Source organism: Pogona vitticeps, chromosome 6, assembly GCF_051106095.1.
Source record: "Pogona vitticeps strain Pit_001003342236 chromosome 6, PviZW2.1, whole genome shotgun sequence".
Taxonomy (NCBI): domain Eukaryota; kingdom Metazoa; phylum Chordata; class Lepidosauria; order Squamata; family Agamidae; genus Pogona; species Pogona vitticeps.
This window is the reverse complement of record NC_135788.1, coordinates 119578333-119596841: the sequence shown is the minus strand read 5'-3', so window position 1 is coordinate 119596841 and position 18509 is coordinate 119578333. Positions and strand designations below refer to the sequence as shown.

Here is an 18509-nt window from a genome sequence, read left to right as displayed (position 1 = left end):
CTTGGGGATCAGTATGTTCTGGCCAACCTAACCAGTCTTTGCCCTGGAAGGACCTTTGGGTCAACGAGATCTTTTTTCCACCCACATTCATGTTTTTTCTTCTTCTTTTGTTTGTTCGGAAACTTTTAAAACAATAACAACTGTGTGGTTGCAAAAAAATAAATAAATAATGAAACAAATGGTTGTTGTGGGTTTTTCGGGCTCTTTGGCCGTGTTGTGAAACAAATGCTAGAGCAACAGATTGGACCAGTAAGAAACTATGCAAACTGTATGCTCTTTGCCAGATTTTGTAGTGGTCCTATAAAGGAATCACCTGCTCTTGCTTTCTTCTTCTTTCTACTCTGTTGTTTGCTCGCTTCCTTCGCTTTGCTTCTCCTCTGATCTCCCTGCCTGCCGCTTCTCATTCCTTCTCTGGCTTTCCCCAGCCACCTACAGTATTCTTCTCACTGGTAAGGTAAATGTAAACGCTCCCCTTGACATTGAGTCCAGTCGTGTCCAATTCTCGGGGGCAGTGCTCATCCCTGTTTCCAAGCCATAGAGCCAGCGTTTGTCCGTAGACCGTTTCTGGGGTCACGTGGCCAGCACAACTAGACAAGGAATGCCCTGACCCTCCCACCGAGGTGGTCCCTATTTATCAACTTGCATTTTTAAATGCTTTTGAACGGCTAGGTTGGCAGGAGCTGGGACAAGCAATGGGAGCTCCCTCCATCGCCTGGATTCGATCTTGCGACGGCTGACCCTCTGAACTTGCAGCACAGAGGCTTCTGCGGTTTAACCTGCAGTGCCACCACATTGCACCCTTCTCACTGGTACCCTTCAGCGTCTTCTCCGTTCCTTCTGCCTTGCCCTCGATCAACATCTGCAAGCTAGAATGACACAAGGGGTTCCTGTCATGTAGAAGCAAAGATAGTGCCATTTCCTTCCTCTCTCGCTGCCCAGGGGCAGAAATAATCTAAGGCAACCCAGGACACTTTCTGAAGGGCCTTGCCCAGACGTTCATCATTATCTTCTGACATATCTTACCCAGGAAGGTTTCCAGTTCCACTTTCACCTCCTTGAAAGGGTGGAGCTACCCAACTGTAGAAGGGGTGGGGCTGTTTGGCTGATCGAATTTGGGACTGTTTAAAACCCATCCTCTGGAGAGAAGCCTGCCGTGCACCTGGGAGACAGACGGTGCCTCCTTCTGACTCCCATCAGATACCGCCAGGTCCACCTGAGTCCACCGGCCGGACTCCACCATGGTCACGTACAACGTCCGAGTGGTGACTGGAAACTTCCTCTTTTCGGGGACCCTGGACTCCATCTCCATCACCTTGGTGGGCACCGAAGGCGAGAGCCCCAAAACCGCCCTAGACAACTGGGGTCTGGATTTCTACCGAGGAGCGGTGAGTGGTGGGCGAGGGAGGGAAGGTGGCCTCCAGCCCGGCCTCGGGGTTGGGTCTCTTGCAAAGGGAGAGCTAGCTGGCTGGTCCTCCGGGAGCAGTGCTTCAAAGAGTCACCCCAAGGCAGAGTTGCTGCAGCTTTTAGAACGGTCACAGTCAGAATCCCTCCCACTCCAAGCCCAGCATGCCGGGGAATGATAGGATTTGTAGTCCCCAAGGAAAAGGAACAGGACCAAATGTCAATCTTCTCAAAGCTGCATCAAATCCAAGGTTGTTCTTTTTTTTTTAAAAAGAGGAAAATTAGACCCACTGCAGCCTTAGTGCGTGCTCTGTGAAAATCTGTGGGAAAAAGACGAGCTAGTTTTTTATGTCGTTTCTTCCCTTTGAAGGAACGTAGCTGATCTACACATGCCTGAAATCAAGGTTAATAGCTCTGCTTGTCTTTCCTTCTAAGTTGAAAGCAGGATGATGAACAGTTTGGCATGCCTGTTTCTGTGCCCTGCACCATAATGTTCGCTTTCTCATTATAGTATAACTAATTAAGCCAAGGCGAATTTTGAGTAGTGTGTATATGTCATGTTCTATGTACATTAAATTTTAAATAAAGATGCTCAATATATATTTTTCTCTAGAACATCTGAGAGCATTGTGGGTATTGCATTATAGAAGGAAAAAACAAGATGATGTGGAACACCAATTTTATTATCTTCATACAAATATACTCCATGACATTGGGCTCATTGAGCGCCTGGGGCTTGATATATATAAAACGGCATCAAAGACTCCCACCCCCCTTTAATTCTGAACAAAGAATTTATTGTGTTTATTGAGTCCCATTCTGTAGTAAATGGTGGAAAGGGTTCCCTCCTATTGGGATGTATAAAATTATCATGTTCCGGAAGGGAAGATTAGCATAAGGGGGTCATCCAGTGAGAACATTCAAATGAAAATTTAAAAAACAGGAACACTTGACATTTGTTTTTTAGAGGAATTGCAAATATTCTGAGCTATGAAACAATATTTTCAGACTACAACTCCCATAATCCCCAAGCTCTGATATCATTCCCCAGCTATAAAGTTTTTTTTAAAAAAAATGTCAGAAAGGGGGGATTTGGGGAATTGTAGTCCAAATAATTAACATTTCCAAGTGGAGAAATCCATGCTTCATGTCTTTGAAGGGGGAAAGGACTCCTAATGAATGAAACAACAAATTGAGGATTAAAATGGGGAATAAAAATGGAGAAATCCATGCTGGGAAAGACACCTGTTTTAAGGCCAGAAGCTTTGAGGCAAATGTAATAGCAGGCTTGGAACTTCCTAGGGATCGACCACGGTGGGTTTCACTTCAAACTTTAAAAGAGCTTTCTAAATCACTGGACCTATCTGGGAGCATGGGGTTCAGCACCTTGAAGACCTCCTGCAAAGGAGCCATCCGCCTCCTTCCAATGTGCAGAGAGTTTTCCCCCCTTCATCCCTGCATCCTATTGTTCAAAATCAGCCTATCAGAGATCTGGAAAAACGTCTGAGCGGGAGACACTCATTATGCATCCAAACAAAATGTTTAAAAAGCTCCAGAACAGGGAGCTCCAGCAGGGAAGTGGATTTCTTAAACATTTTTAAAAAGATTTCTTCAAGATTTCCTAAAGAGGAGCAGTTCTCTTAAAGAGGGGAGAAGCGGCTTTTTGAGGGCCAAGCCGGGTCACTTATCCCAGTAAAACCTGCACATCCCCAGGACCACTTGAGGGAAAGAGCGTTGGACTTCGTTTTGTCTAGAAAATCCATGAAGGAAAGGCAAATCCTGGCCTAAAGTCCCTGTAGAAGGTTCAAAATAAAAAAGAGTAAAAAAATGCCTCAAAAGCCTGTGGTTCTGAGTGGAGGAACAATAGCGGAGAGGAGCAGGCTCAACCATCCTCTCTCTGCAGTCTGTGAAATCTGGCATCCCTTCTCCCACCCCTGCTCTGGTGCCAGCTGATATATACCAGGGAAATTTTTCCAAGAAAGAGATTGGGTTAATTTTTTCCTTTTTCTGCAGTTTTCTCCTCCGAGCCCTCGTGTCCACTTTACCATAGCCGAAACCTTTCCTTTCTTAATAGCCTGGATCTTTTATGGTTTCTGTTGCCAATGATATCTGTGTTGGGATTTTATTTGTTTTTTTCTCGGTTTGGACGAAAAACGAGGAGGAAAAATAATAATAATAGATTCAGAGAATGCTGTCCTTCAGCAGAGCTAGAATGAAAACATCTGAGGCAGCAGAGTGTGTCTGATATTGGAAAATCTTGGAAATATAAAGTTTTGGGACGGGACCTATTAGATCCTGGGAGATGCCTCCTACTTCCAAAAATTAATGCTCACAGACATGGGAGAAAGAGAGCCAAGGTGGCATCTCCACTGTGAAGATGGAGGCTTTGATGGTGCCTAGAAAATCAGAGAGGTAAGCAGAGGGAGAAAGGCTGCATTTAAGAGGAAGTTGTTGGGTTATTCATTACTTCTCAGGCTCTCCGTATCATTATCATGACTCAAATGGTGCAAGTAGTTCATTGTGTTATCAATGGATTGCAAACCAGACAGATAGAGGGAAATACTGTCTGGTTCCCCCTGCTGACCACGTTTGATATTGCACCTTGGAAATCCTCATAGAAAGGCAAAATTGAAGAATTTTTCCCTTGCCACCATGTACTCTTGTATCATCTGTGGCTGGACAATGACCCAGATGAAATGACCCAATGTCCCCCATTTTGTCTTTGAAGGTGAGTGATTATGCGGTCCCTTCTGACCATGACCTGGGAGACATTGTGCTCATCCGTCTCCACAAAGAGTGCAAGCTCCTCGTGTTCACCACCAGATGGTACTGCAATAATGTGACTGTGACATCCCCAGATAAGAAGACTTTCCATTTCCCCTGCTACCAGTGGATAGAGGGGCGCCAGATTTTGGAGCTCCGGGAAGGGACTGGTGAGTAGACCTGCTCAAAGAGGAAGAGGAAAGAGGCAGTGGCCTGGATTTTCAGCTTCTAGGTCAATAGACAAAGTTTCCCAGAGTAGCCCACCTGTTTTTTCTCATCAACTGGCACTTACGGTCTGAATCATTCACTGCTATTTGTAAGAGAAAGAACAAAAGGTTTCACTACTTACACCTGAGCAGATCAAACAGCAAACGGACAAACCTGACTACTTTTAGCCACAGACGTCAACAGACTCAAGAGAGGGAAAGAGCTCTGGGCAGAGAGGCGGGGTTCTTTGAATTCAGAAGCAGAGAAAGAATAAGTGATTAGTACCCGAAATATCTATAGTCACCCAAAGCCTTGAAAAGTCCCACCCAGCCAAACCTACTAAGGGCAGCATGAGAGTTTTCAAAAACTCCCAACATTACCATCTGTCACTGACCATCTTAGTAGCCCCCATAATTCTGCCTCTCTGCTGAATGTTCTTTTCCCTCTCTTCAGTCCATTGGAAGCAGCTTGTTTGCTGTTGATCTGTTCACAATTGTAAGTAATGGAAGGTTTCTATTCTTTCTCCTGTAAATATCTCAGAGTGAGTTAATGAGAAATGCAAAACTCTGCAACACCTTTCCTGGTGACCACCTGCCAAAGACCCATAATAGCAGGGCCAGCTGGCAAGCAGCATCTCTTTCGGTGTGTTCTTTCTTTCCCACCAGCCAAAACTCCTGCCATGGATACTCTGCCCATACTCCTGAAAGTCCGGAAGAAGGAGGTTCAGGTTCGGCAAGCTTCTTACGAGTGAGTGCATTTTCCAACAATGGTGAGCGACTTGCCAGCATCTCACTAGGTTGGCTGTTCTGAAGACCACCAAGGAAGAACCTTTCTCAAGATTTTGGTCTTGGCCATAGGAGGACCAGGGTGCAAGAGGCAGGCCTGGCTCTTATATGGCTTTGACATTTTTTTTAAAAAAAGGGGGAGTCGGGCTTATCCATTAGTGTCCTGGAAAGAACCTTAAGCATGCAAGAACTTGTAAGAACACAAAGCTCCTGGATCTGTCAAAACAATTCCCCAGAAAAATCTTCTCCAGAAATATTTTGTCTGAGTTTTACAATGTGCCTTCCTTGCTTCCTTGCTTCCTTCCTTCTTGTGCAGCTGGAAGGTGTTCGCTGAAGGTGTCCCTTACTGTGTGGATGTTGACTCCGTCGAAGACCTGGAGAACAACGACAAGTTCTCCTTCACCAAAGCAGCCCTCTTTCTTGAACGCGCTAAAAACAAGTAAGCTGCAAGGAATCACAGAGGGTTTCATGGGAAGTGGCTGGGAGGTCCAGCAAGCTAAGAGGAGGGCTGGGCAGCTGGTTTGGGATAGCGGAGCTAAGGGGAAACAGGGTGGTCGACGGAAAAACACCTGGGAAGAACCCATCCGTAGAAGGATTCCCGGAGCGCCTCAGTTCCATCTGTTCGGGACTAATTCATGTCCAGGCACATCCTACAATTTATCATTTGGCAAGGAACCTAAAATTCTTGGCAAAAGAGGCCTACAACACTCTTCTGAACTGCAGAACTGAATTCTACATAAACTACAAATTCCTGGGTTTAATAAGACATGCAATCCAACAGATCTAACTGTATTGCATAGCGCCATGCTAATAGAATCACAGGGCACGTGAATAGCCAGAATCCCAATGAACGTTTGCTTTTTGAATCCTGAGTAAAATAAAAAGCCTCTGGAAGCCTCTTGATACTAGAAGCTGCAGTTAAAAAAAAAAGCAACATTTTCCAAGCTCTGGGAGGGCATGCCTCAAAATGCACCCCTTCTCTTCTGGTCCACTATCGGCTTCCCCTTTTCTGATCCGCCGTTAGGAACATAGAACACAAACTTAGAGGCTATTCCGACAGCCAAGAATCCTGGAAAGATCTGGATGACATCAAGGAGGTTTTCTGGTTCAGCAAGACCGATGTGTCAGGTAAGGGGGGGTCCCAGGGCCAGCTAAAATATGGCTGGGAGAAGCATCGAGGAGCATCTGGAACTACTGATGCCAACTCTCACTGGGGATCTGCCACAGAAATGCCATCCGGCTGTTTCTCCTGCAATGCCCTTCAACGATCTGGTGGTAGGATGATGGATGGCCACATTTCCCAAACTTCCCCCTTTTTGGGAGGCAAAAGGGTTCGCCTTCTTTTAGGGGGGGCTCAATGTTGTCTCTTCTTCCTTTTCCACAAAGGGGGGTGGGTACACACAATGGGGGGTGGGTGGAACATGGGACCTATTGTCTTGGGTGCCAAAAGGGTGCCTTCCTCCTCTTCCTGCTGGAAATGACAGGTTCCTTCTTTAGTCCCAGAGGCAATTCCACAGAGACAGGGCTGAAATCATGGGGATGCCCTCGTACATGGAGGCTGTCAGCCTAGTCTTTCCCATTGGGGCTCTTTGTTCCAGAATACATCACCAAAAACTGGAAGCAGGATGTCTTCTTCGGATACGAGTTCCTGAATGGACTGAACCCCAGGGCGCTGGAGAGGTGTGCGAAGATCCCCTCCAATTTCCCCGTCACTCAGGAGATGGTCGCGCCCTTCCTTGGAGGCTCCACCACGTTGCAGAAAGAGCTGGAGGTGAGGAAGACCACCCTGGATGGAAGAAGGCTTCAGGAGGGGGGAGAGAGACTCTTATACCTTCACACAGGGAGGCAGAGCTTGGAAGAGGTCTGTGCATATAAGTAGGAGGGGAAACGAGGCTTTCCGGAATCTCCCAAGAGCAGGCCAAGTGGCTGGAGGATGCTAGTAATAAAGGTCAGATGACCAACTGTCATAAGATCAAACCCACACGATGGATGAGCTCCCGTCGCTTGTCCCAGCTCCTGCCAACCTAGCCGTTCAAAAGCATGTAAAAATGCGAGTCGATAAATAGGTACCGTCTCGGTGGGAAGGTCACGGTGTTCCGTGTCTAGTCACGTTGGCCACGTGAGCATGGAAACTGTGTTTTTCTACGGACAAACGCTGGCTCTACGGCTTGGAGACGGGGATGAGCCCCATGCCCTAGAGTTGGACACGACTGGACTAAATGTCAAGGGGAAACTTTACCTTTACCTATGGTGACTCAACCTCTCACCCACCCTGTGTTTCTCCTTTTCTTGGAATGCACGCCTTACAGAAGGGCAAGATTTTTATTGCCGACTATCGCATCCTGGAGGATGTCCCGGCGGGGCTGAATAACGAACGCCAGCAGCACGTGGCCGCCCCGCTGTGCCTGCTCCACCTCTCGGCCCAAGACCAGCTCCTGCCTCTGGCCATCCAGGTAACCGATTTTGTTCGGAGGTCCCTTGATGGTGAGGAGGGAGGAGGTTATCTTAGAGGTTACCCCGAACGTTTCAGCCTCCCGCAATTGATGTTATTCAGCTTCTTCTTCCTCCTTGTCCCATAGTTGACCCAGCAGCCCGGTCCTCAGTCTCCCATCTTCCTGCCCAGCGACTCTGAATGGGACTGGATCTTGGCCAAGACATGGGTCCGTAACGCCGACTTCCACGTCCACCAAGCTCTCACCCACCTGCTCCGGACGCACCTGCTGGGAGAGGTGTTCACCATGGCCATGATTCGCCAGCTCCCCCTTTGCCACCCAATCTATAAGGTAAAAGGCTCTGATCCACCCTTAGGGGCTGGTCTAAGGAACAGAGCTCAGAAAAATCGTGGAGAGGGGCCTCCTGTTCCATAATCCACTCCCTTTCCTTTCCCTCCTGTAGCTCCTGGTTCCCCACACGCGCTACACTCTTCACATCAACACGTTGGCTCGTGAACGTCTTGTTTCGAAAGGTGGGGTCTTTGATAAGGTACGTCAATCGGGAATCTCACCACTGTGGTGGCATTTCCTGGTAACCACGTTAAGAATTCCCCAAAGCTCAAGAGTAAAATGCAAGAGAAGTTATGAACCTGTAACGAGCTACTTTTTAGTCAACAAGGGTGGAATAAAATTATATTTCTTCATTGGCCTGTGGAAACAACATCACTTTAGAGATCTAAACATTTTCTAGTTATTTTTCCAGTTCCTTTTGACATTTCCTAGTTGGGTTTTCTCATTACCTTTCATAGCTAATATGAAAGAGTTTTTTAAAGAGACTGTTGAACAGAATTGTCTCTCCCTCCCCCCCCCCAAAATACAGTTTTCTAACAATCTTTTATCTTTTCTTTAAGGGCATGAAAGAATTAGCCCCACTGCACTCCAAGCTATCCTGTTTAGGTGGGATCAAGATATCTTTCTCTTTAAAAGAAAAGCTCCCTATTTCTCAAAATTATTAAGTGGTTTAGACAAGGCACAGAAGGAAGAGCTCCTTAGGTATACAGAGAAAGAGAAATCCTCCTTGCCACTCCCCTTTTGAGGGGAAGGGAAGTTTTGCCTTTTTTTAAAATTGACACAGTGCATCAATGATATTTAAATAAGATGATGAGGCTTAAACAAGAGCCCTCTGAAAGCATTGGTGATATGTTAGTGACAATGAAAAAGAAAGGCAAGATTTCCTTTCCCTTGCCCTCCAAAGGCAAGAGGCGAGGAAGATTTCCATTTCTAAAGACCATCCAGTGGCTCCCGCAAAGGGGCAGCCAGGCAGCTACTTTGGTTTGATCCCAGCCATTAAACATGCTGGAACCGAACCAAAATGGAGCAACCCTACACACACCTACAAAAGAGTAGCCCCTCACAGGAAACTAAAAAAGGTGCAGTTGCAAATACTCTGATAGACTGGTTCACTCTGGCACTTACAGGGTATGGTTGCGGGGGAAACGCCAAGCAGAGCACTCAGCTTTCCCAGAGCAGGCTAAACTGTGGGACAACCCTCTGGGTCATCACACCCTAAGTTTTCAGGCTTGGGTTCTTCTTAAGTTCTTCCACAAGGTTGAACCTCGTTTTCTCGCTCCCTCCAGGCCACTGGTATCGCCTATGAGGGCTTAGTCAAGCTGTTGCAGAAGGGCACAAAAGCCCTGACGTATTCCTCCCTCTGCCTGCCGGAAGACCTCGAGGCCCGGGGGGTGTCCTCGTTGCCCAATTTTCACTACAAGGATGATGGTCTGAAGATCTGGGCAGCCACAGAGAGGTCAGGCGGGCGCAGGGAGAGTGCGGGGGACAGGCAACGGGGTGGCATGGCTGTGGAATGAAGGGCGGGTCGATGTTGGGTCTGTTCTGGCCAGTTTTGTGGGTGATTTCGTCGGTCTGTATCTACCGGAACTTGGAGAGGTTACTTTTTTGGACTACCACTTCCAAAATATCCTAGCTATCTACTTAGGGGATTCTGGGGGTTGTAGTAAACAAAAAAAGAGCAAGAGAGAGCAATGTTCTGTAATCAAACAGAACCTCTAAATGAATTTAAAGGGGTGTTTAAAAGGATGAGATTCAGAAGTCAGTCCCTGGCAAATGGATTCCTTTTTAGTCCTTTTTGAAAGCCGACCTTCGTTTTATCAACTTCATGAACTTTCTCGAGAGGAAGGCCTGCCATTCTGTGGCTCATAATGGCCTCAATTCAGTCATCCAGTTCCCCTCAGTAACCCCTTCATTTGTTCTGCTTCAGAAAAGGAACCTTTTTTTCTCATCTTGTGCAAGGAGGCCACATTCTTTGCCAAGCGCGAAGCTGGTTTCCTTTTGATGCCAGTCTCCACGTTGTGTAACATCAAGTCAGAGATCACACAGCGCCTTATGCTGGCAAAGCGTTGCACTCTGTGATTTCAAACGATATACTGGCCTTATCTCCATTTTTCTGTATGGATCAATTTGCTAAAAAAAAGGGGGGGGGAATGATTCAGTGCTGCTTCTTCCCCTGTAGGGCGGGGCGGGGGGGGGAAAACAAGGCACATAAAATCTGCCAATAACCAGATCGTGTTAGTTTTTGTGTTATTTTCTGCCTGCTTCCTGCTGTCCCATGCCTCCAACATTTTGCAGATTAGGTTTTTTAAAGGCAAAAAAATTATGAGCATTTCCTTTTCCTGCAACGTTCTCAAATAAATACATCTTTGCACACATTTTACCTTCGTGTCTGAGTTTTTGCATGCAGATTTCCCAGAGAATTTTTTTTTAATGAAATCTTTTACCTGAGAACTCTGTCCCAGCGAGGGGTAATGATCTTCTGTTTGGAATTCAGAAAATTAAATCTGTGCTAGATAGGGCATTAGCTAGCAATGAAACAGGACACTAGCAAAACAGCAATGAAATCATAAAGACCATTCGATCAACAATTCAAGTTGAATGAATTGTCTTTATCTTACGATGAATGAATGAATGAATGAATGAATGAATGAATGAATGAATGAGGGAGATTGTAGTCCCAAATATGGTCACTTTTCCAAACTCTGGTTTGGAATTATGTTTGATGGCTTTAAAGGATGGACTGGACAAAATGATCCAGCATCCCCAGCTGGGGAGGAAAAAAAGGTCCCTAAGGTCCCCACCCTTTACCCCTAACCATCCTTCCCCCCCTTTTTTGTTAGTTTTGTCTCTGGCATCATTGACTTGTATTATCGAGACGATCACTCTGTAAGTGAAGATCCGGAGCTCCAGGCTTGGATTGAGGAGATCTTCAACAGAGCCTTCCTGGGAGAGAAATCTTCAGGTAGGTTGGAGCCCGCAAGGTCATCAAGGTTTGCTACAAGATGAACGGGCGACTGGCTTCTGGAGGGCCTCCGTCTTCAGCCCTAGACAGAGGTGAGGCATTATGAGAACTCAAATGACAACATCAGGAGTTTCAGTCTCTTGTTCAACAGCAACGAATAAGGTGTGGGGGTTAAGTATCTGCCTGTGATTATCGAAGCAACACTGTTATGCTCTTCAGTGCACATTAATGTTGCCCAGTTACCTCCAATCCAGATGGGAACAGGATAGCTTAACTGTGTCTTGCTTTTCCATTTAAAGTTGAGGAGCAGAGAAAGCCTATCAAGGACTCACCTCTGTCTTTCGTATTGACTGAATTTAGTTCTCGTCTTGCCCTTCCAGGCATCCCTTCCTCATTCAGCACCGTGAAAGAGCTGAAGAAGTTCTTGACTATGGTGATTTTTACTTGTTCAGCCCAGCACGCTGCTGTCAACAGTGGACAGGTAGGGGTACAGACATCCTCATCCCAAAGATCTCGTGATCCATGCTAATGAGTGGGTGCCGTTTATAATGACTTTAAGGGGCCTGGGTTTCTCGCAAAGGCTCCTGTGAGGCGAGTCTTCCTAGGGATGCCAAGAAACGTCTGGAAAAGATCTCTCGGCCTCAGATCTGGCAAAAAATGACTTTTTGGGATGTACCGTATTTTTCCATGTATAAGACTATTGATGGTTGTCTTATACACAGAAGTAAGCTGAGGAGAGTACAAAAACAAGTGGAGGGGAAAGCAGGGATCAAATTGTTTCTATAGGGCTTTGATTCCTGCTTTCCCCTCCACTTGCTAATCCTTAGCAAAAGGAAAGCAGGGATCAAAGCGCTGCCGGATCGCTTTGATCCCTGCTTTCCCATGTGCTTGCTAAGTCGCATGGGGCGTAACAAAAGGAGGGGGGAAAGAATAAAAGCAATCCTGGGGCTGTATAAGGGGGAAAGGAATCAAAATGATTGTGCAATTGTGGGATTGCTTTGATCCCTTTCCCTTTCCTTTTGCTAAGCCCCACAGGGCTTAGCACAAATGGAAAAAGCAGGAATCAAAGCAATCCGCAGCGCTTTGATCTCTTTTCCCCTAAACTTGCTAAGCCCCACTTAGATGTCTTAATTTTACGTTAGAAAAGTGGGGGTGGTCTTATACATGGGGGCATCTTATACAGGGAAAATGCGTTATTTTCTTCCTTAAAAGTAACTTTTCCAGGCTCTGCTTGACCTGGCTTTGCAAATACAAGGATTCCCAAAGAAAACAACATGGCGATTTTTGTTCTGCTAATAATGGTGTTGTCTGTGGATGGCAGTCCTCCACTGCTACAGGCAGGGTGGCTGTGTCTCCTACTGTACAGAGGCCAGTCCTCAAACGAAGGGTGTCCTCCCATTGAAGGACTGTGTAACTGTTCATTCTGATAATGAACACTCTGGTGCAGAAAAGATGTGGGGTGTGTGTATGTAGAAGAGAAAGAAGGAGACTTAAGTTGATTTTTATGGTTCCAGTCTCTGGAATACCAGAGATTATTCATCATCATGTACTGTCAAGTCTCTTTTGACTCATGGCAATCCTTTTCAGGGTTTCCCAAGTACAGAGTGGGTTCCCATTCCCCTCTTCCGGGAGTGCCCTGGGACTGTGTGCAGCTTCCCCAAGGCTGCGCAGGCTGGCTTTTCTACAAGGAAGGCTAGTGGGGCGAATTGGAACTCCCAACATTGGGCTCTGCAGCCAGAAACCTAAACTACTAAACCAGCCAGCCCAGTTACTAGCTGGTGGATTTGGGGGAGTTGCAGTTCAAGCAAGCAAACATTCTGGTCTTCCAAGGCAGTTAAGATTTCTCTTGACACTTGGCCTTTTTTGGTGACAGTTTGATATTGGCGCCTGGATGCCCAACTTTCCGTCTTCCATGAGAAAACCCCCTCCTACCACCAAGGGCCAGGCGAACGAAGACAACTACAGGGAGACGATCCCAGAAATCAACACCACATGCATCATCCTGAGCACCCTCTGGCTGCTCAGCGCGTTTCCGGGAGACATGGTGAGTGCTTGGATCGTAGGTGCTTTTGGAGAGAAAGTGACATGTCCCTGTGGAGGGATAGGAAGGCTCACTCACCCTTATGTCTTTCTCAGTGAATCAGGCCCTCTGGGGTATAGAATGAGGAGCAGCCATTATTGCTTGATGTGGTCTGGGACAGCCCAGTAGAAACATTCAGAGATCAGAATAGGAAAATCCTTAAAGGTTGATAGTGTGTTTTTCTTAACTGGAAATGCAGAGATGAGCTTGCTGTGTTTTGTCCCTGGTCTCTAGGACAGAAACAGGGGATTCTACTGACATCAGATTTCTCGGACACGAAGGACTGCCTCAGTCATGTCTCTCCAACACTAATGTGCTTTTGGCTCCGATGATGGGATGGGTGGTCTCTAACTGTTTCTGCCAACTGCTGAAGGCTCACTCACCTATACGTCTTTCTCACCATACAGCAGATCAGGACCCATGGGCTATGGAGTGAGGAGCAGCCATTGTTGCTTGATGTGGTCTGGGACAGCCCAGTAGAAACATTCAGAGATCAGAATAGGAAAATCCTTAAAGGTTGATTGTGTGTTTTTCTTAACTGGGAATGCAGAGATGAGCTTGCTGTGTTTTGTCCCTGGTCTCTAGGACAGAAACAGGGGATTCTACTGACATCAGATTTCTCAGACACGAAGGACTGCCTCAGTCATGTCTCTCCAACACTAATGTGCTTTTGGCTCCGATGATGGGATGGGTGGTCTCTAACTGTTTCTGCCAACTGCTGAAGGCTCACTCACCTATACGTCTTTCTCACCATACAGCAGATCAGGACCCATGGGCTATGGAGTGAGGAGCAGCCATTGTTGCTTGATGTGGTCTGGGACAGCCCAGTAGAAACATTCAGAGATCAGAATAGGAAAATCCTTAAAGGTTGATAGTGTGTTTTTCTTAACTGGAAATGCAGAGATGAGCTTGCTGTGTTTTGTCCCTGGTCTCTAGGACAGAAACAGGAGATTCTACTGACATCAGATTTCTCAGACACGAAGGACTGCCTCAGTCATGTCTCTCCAACACTAATGTGCTTTTGGCTCCGATGATGGGATGGGTGGTCTCTAACTGTTTCTGCCAACTGCTGAAGGCTCACTCACCTATACGTCTTTCTCACCATACAGCAGATCAAGACCCAAGGGCTATGGTGTGAGGAGCAGCTATTGTTGCTTGATGTGGTCTGGGACAGCCCAGTAGAAACATTCAGAGATCAGAATAGGAAAATCCTTAAAGGTTGATAGTGTGTTTTTCTTAACTGGAAATGCAGAGATGAGCTTGCTGTGTTTTGTCCCTGGTCTCTAGGACAGAAACAGGAGATTCTACTGACATCAGATTTCTTAGACACGAAGGACTGCCTCAGTCATGTCTCTCCAACACTAATGTGCTTTTGGCTCCGATGATGGGATGGGTGGTCTCTAACTGTTTCTGCCAACTGCTGAAGGCTCACTCACCTATACGTCTTTCTCACCATACAGCAGATCAGGACCCATGGGCTATGGAGTGAGGAGCAGCCATTGTTGCTTGATGTGGTCTGGGACAGCCCAGTAGAAACATTCAGAGATCAGAATAGGAAAATCCTTAAAGGTTGATAGTGTGTTTTTCTTAACTGGAAATGCAGAGATGAGCTTGCTGTGTTTTGTCCCTGGTCTCTAGGACAGAAACAGGGGATTCTACTGACATCAGATTTCTCAGACACGAAGGACTGCCTCAGTCATGTCTCTCCAACACTAATGTGATTTTGGCTCCGATGATGGGATGGGTGGTCTCTAACTGTTTCTGCCAACTGCTGCCATGTTGTTTTCGTCTACTCAATGCGCTGCATAATATATTTCCTCGCGTCCTTTCCTTCGTTTGAACAGATCCCCCTGGGGCGTTACCCTGACGAGCATTTCACAGAGGAAGCTGCCAAGAAATTGATTTTGGCCTTCCAGAAACGCCTGATGGAGATTTCCAAAGAAATTGGGAAGAGGAACGAAGTTCTGGTTCAGAAGGATAACCCCGTCCCTCTCCGCTACGAATATCTGTACCCCCCTATGGTGGAGAACAGTGTCTCCATCTAGGTTGTAAGAGAAATGCAGAGTGTGGGAATAAAGCATTGGCCTTAAAATAATTACCACGTTTCGGTTCATTCGCCAGATAGACATAGCCAATTGTGCCAAATGGAAAGTCAGTTTTTACCTGGTGAGTATAAATTCACACTCTGGTTATCTCTGGCTGATGTGAAGCATCCACATGACTGGTGTAGAGAGCCCCCAAGATGGTGCTGTGTCTGGCCATCAATTGTACATTATACAGATGTGCAGGAACCACCAATTGGGTGGTTGTTGTCTGTTCGTTTATCTGCCAAATGGGTCTTCAGTGCTTCATTTCCCCGCCTCCTCTGTTGACTGCCCCTCGGAGGCAATGGCCTGACTTCCCTGTCCTGCCTCCTCAGGGCGCTGCCTCTGATTGGCTACCCACCATGGGAGGTCTGGCGCTTCAAGACCAACAAGTGTCTGGTCTTGAAACACCAGACACCTGTTTGGCCAATAAGCATGCTGGCACGAATCGCTAAACTGGAGGTTCATGCCCATCTCTAGTGTCCTATATAAAGGGTCTCTAAACTATGGCCCACGGGCCACAGCCTTGCCTGTTTATTCAGCCTAGTGAACGTCACAGGCTGTCAGGGCATGTGTGTGGATATGCATGTGGCCATACATGCATAGAGGAGTGTGTGCATGCAGGCGGGCATATGCGCACGTGTTCCTTTGGCCCTTAAAAATGTGGAACATATATGATGTGGCCCTCGCGCTGAAAAGTTTGGAGACCCCCTGTCTTATATGATGAAGACATTTCAGTACCAAGAACACTTCACTTATTTTGGAACAGAGCTGCTGATAAGGCTGCAGGGCAGAAGAAACTCATTCATTTCAGGCTAGTTTTCTCAAAAATTAATAAATGATAAACAATGATAACTCATTCATGTAATATGGACTGAGAACAAGGAGAAAAATGCAAGTGCCTTTTAAAATGCCTCTGTGACGTTCACCTCCTTGAGGCACCTATGTGTTGTGCTCTCACAAAGGCTCCAGTCATGTTTTCCCTCGCTGCCAGTAGTGGATTACCTCCGTCCACAGTATAAAAGACGTTTGCCAAAACACTTGTTTTGTAAAAGCAAACTGAAGTTATTTATCGAACTGTAGCAAATTTAATAATAATCACGGATGTTCTTCAGATGTTCTTTGTACACATGCAAATCATTCACAGGTGTCTCTATACATACTTTCTTCTTGCCATATAATCAATTACCACCTTCTCTATCTATTTATCTTAACCAGCTTAGCTCTATTAATATCTGTTACTTCTCTCTCTGACTAACCTCTTCCTAACTCTCTCTCTCTCTCTCTCTCTCTGACTTTCTCAGGCTCTGACTGAACTCTCACTGACTCTCAGGCTCTGCCTTTTAACCCCTCTCTTGGCTCTGCCTCTCAACCACATTATCATAGCACATTAAGAATACATGACTTACCATATTTTTCCATGTATAAGACTATACTTTTGTCTAAAATTTTTAGACTAAGAATTGAGGGTTGTCTTATACACGGAAGTAAGCTGAGGAGAGAACAAAAACAAGTGGAGGGGAAAACAGCGATCCTGCAGCGCTTTGATCCCTTCCCCCATACACTTGCTAAGCCCCACTTAGATTTCTTAATTTTGGATTAGAAAGGTGGGGGGCGTTTTATGCATGGGGCCATGTTATACATGGAAAAATATGGTAATCCTAACAAAAGGGTGATTTCTACAGACCTCCCCCCTTAAATATGTTTGTTTGGGAGGTGAAACACGTTTTTCCTCCTAAACAAATATGTATCATTGTATAACAACTACTTACCCTCTGGCACAATTTTGCAAACAATACAACATCATATATATCTATAATACAATATCTTCTCACTTTACACATTCCAATACAATTCAATAATATATTTTACCTTTTGATGTACACTTACGACATTTAATTTTACAATCCTACAGAATACAACACAATCAGGAAACTTTTGCATAGATAATTTACCAGTTAATCAATAGTCCATTCCAGTGTTACAAAAGTCCTCGAATCATTCTCCATGTTTCAGTTCATCAATATTCAATTTTTCCTTACTATACACAAACAAAACATTTATTATAACATTGCCAATTGTTTATTCCTCCCCCCCCCATCAGTCATTTGGCTTTTGAGGCACTATCTGAGTCCCTTTTACGTGGTGGATTGCAAAGTCCAAGTCTTTTACACTCCCGCTGTAGTCTATTTATTTATTTAATTAATTTATACCCCGCCTATCTGGTCAGTGAGGATCACTCTAGGTGTGGTCAGGTGTGCTGTAGACTGGTCTGGTCGTTAACGCCTCCTTCAGCTGGTCACACGACTACTGGCACTCAAGCGTCCCTCTGATGATCTCTGGCTCCTTCTTCCGCATTCTCTTCCATGGACTGGTGGTCATCGGCCACTCATTTGTCCACCAGATGTCCTTTGTCATTTGTTAGTGAAGCCTGCTTTATGTCTCGCTTGGGGCTTCACTTTCTCAGCTGGGGAAAGTGCAGGCAGTTCCCTCTCCTCCTCCCGAACATCTCTGGATGCGTCCCTCTTTAAGAAGTCAGGGCGTACACCTTTCTCCTCACACATTCACCCACTGGTACTTTCCTTACAAAGTTTTCCCTAGGTAAGGGACCACTAACATAGGTCACTTTAAGATTCTCAGGCAAGTTTCTTTTAAGTGCAGTCATTGATTGGTTAGTTTTAGATGCACTGAGCTTGTTATCTGAATCTATTTCTTCATTCTTTGATATGCTAGATAGGGGTTTGCCTTGCAAGGTTTTAAGGCCTATTTCAGCTGCAGAGCTAACGGACTCTCCAGCCCAGGGGAGGCAAAGCTTTTTCGGTTCGAGTGCCCAAAATGAGGGGGTGTGGAAGAAACCAGTGGCTGCCGTGCCGCCCAGACGACCAGAACCGGAACAGGAAGTGGCAGTTTCAGGGGGAATCATGGGGACGGACAGGAAGTTAAAGGACCCAGAACAGGAAGAGAAAGGGGGAATCCTAACTGCAGACACTTCAAAAGGTTTGTCGCGTGCCAGAAGAAAGGGCTTTGCGTGCCAGCTGTAGCACGCGTGCCATAGGTTCGCCATCACTGCTCTAGCCCTACAGAGCTGGAACGACACATCAATAGGTTCCGACCCTTCCAAAAGCAATTTACTCCCCTCTATAGATCTCAGTTTACCTACTTGGTCCTCAGTACAGACTGCTCCTTCCTGGGCCTCATACAAGCTTTTCTCTTTTTCAGGGGTACTTCCCAAGCTTGGCTCTGCCACTTCTAAGGACTTTTCTCTATATAAAAGCTCATTATCCAGACAAGGACGTGGTGGCGCTGTGGGCTAAACCGCAGAAGCCTGTGCTGCAGGGTCAGAAGACCAGCAGTCATAAGATCGAATCCACGCGACGGAGTGAGCGCCCGTCGCTTGTCCCAGCTCCCGCCAACCTAGCGGTTCGAAAGCATGCAAATGCAAGT

General features: G+C 46.2%; 1 protein-coding gene across 1 annotated transcript; it reads left to right on the top strand.

Annotated features, from left to right (window-relative positions):
- Positions 1-999: 999 nt before the first annotated feature.
- LOC140701389 (hydroperoxide isomerase ALOXE3) lies at positions 1000-15076 on the top strand. The gene is made up of 14 exons (XM_072977139.2): positions 1000-1385; positions 4130-4334; positions 5037-5118; positions 5473-5595; positions 6181-6284; positions 6755-6927; positions 7466-7609; positions 7736-7939; positions 8052-8138; positions 9226-9395; positions 10780-10901; positions 11282-11382; positions 12775-12945; positions 14826-15076. The coding sequence occupies exons 1-14, from the start codon at positions 1239-1241 to the stop codon at positions 15024-15026; spliced, it is 2034 nt and encodes a 677-aa protein (XP_072833240.2). The 5' UTR covers positions 1000-1238; the 3' UTR covers positions 15027-15076.
- Positions 15077-18509: the final 3433 nt, after the last annotated feature.

Excerpts from the sequence above, each read along its gene's own strand:
- LOC140701389 (XM_072977139.2), top strand. The coding sequence starts at position 1,239 with ATGGTCACGTACAACGTCCGAGTGGTGACTGGAAACTTCCTCTTTTCG. Across the intron at positions 9,396-10,779 it reads ATCTGGGCAGCCACAGAGAG|TTTTGTCTCTGGCATCATTG; the intron begins GTCAGGCGGGCG and ends CTTTTTTGTTAG. Across the intron at positions 10,902-11,281 it reads CCTGGGAGAGAAATCTTCAG|GCATCCCTTCCTCATTCAGC; the intron begins GTAGGTTGGAGC and ends TTGCCCTTCCAG.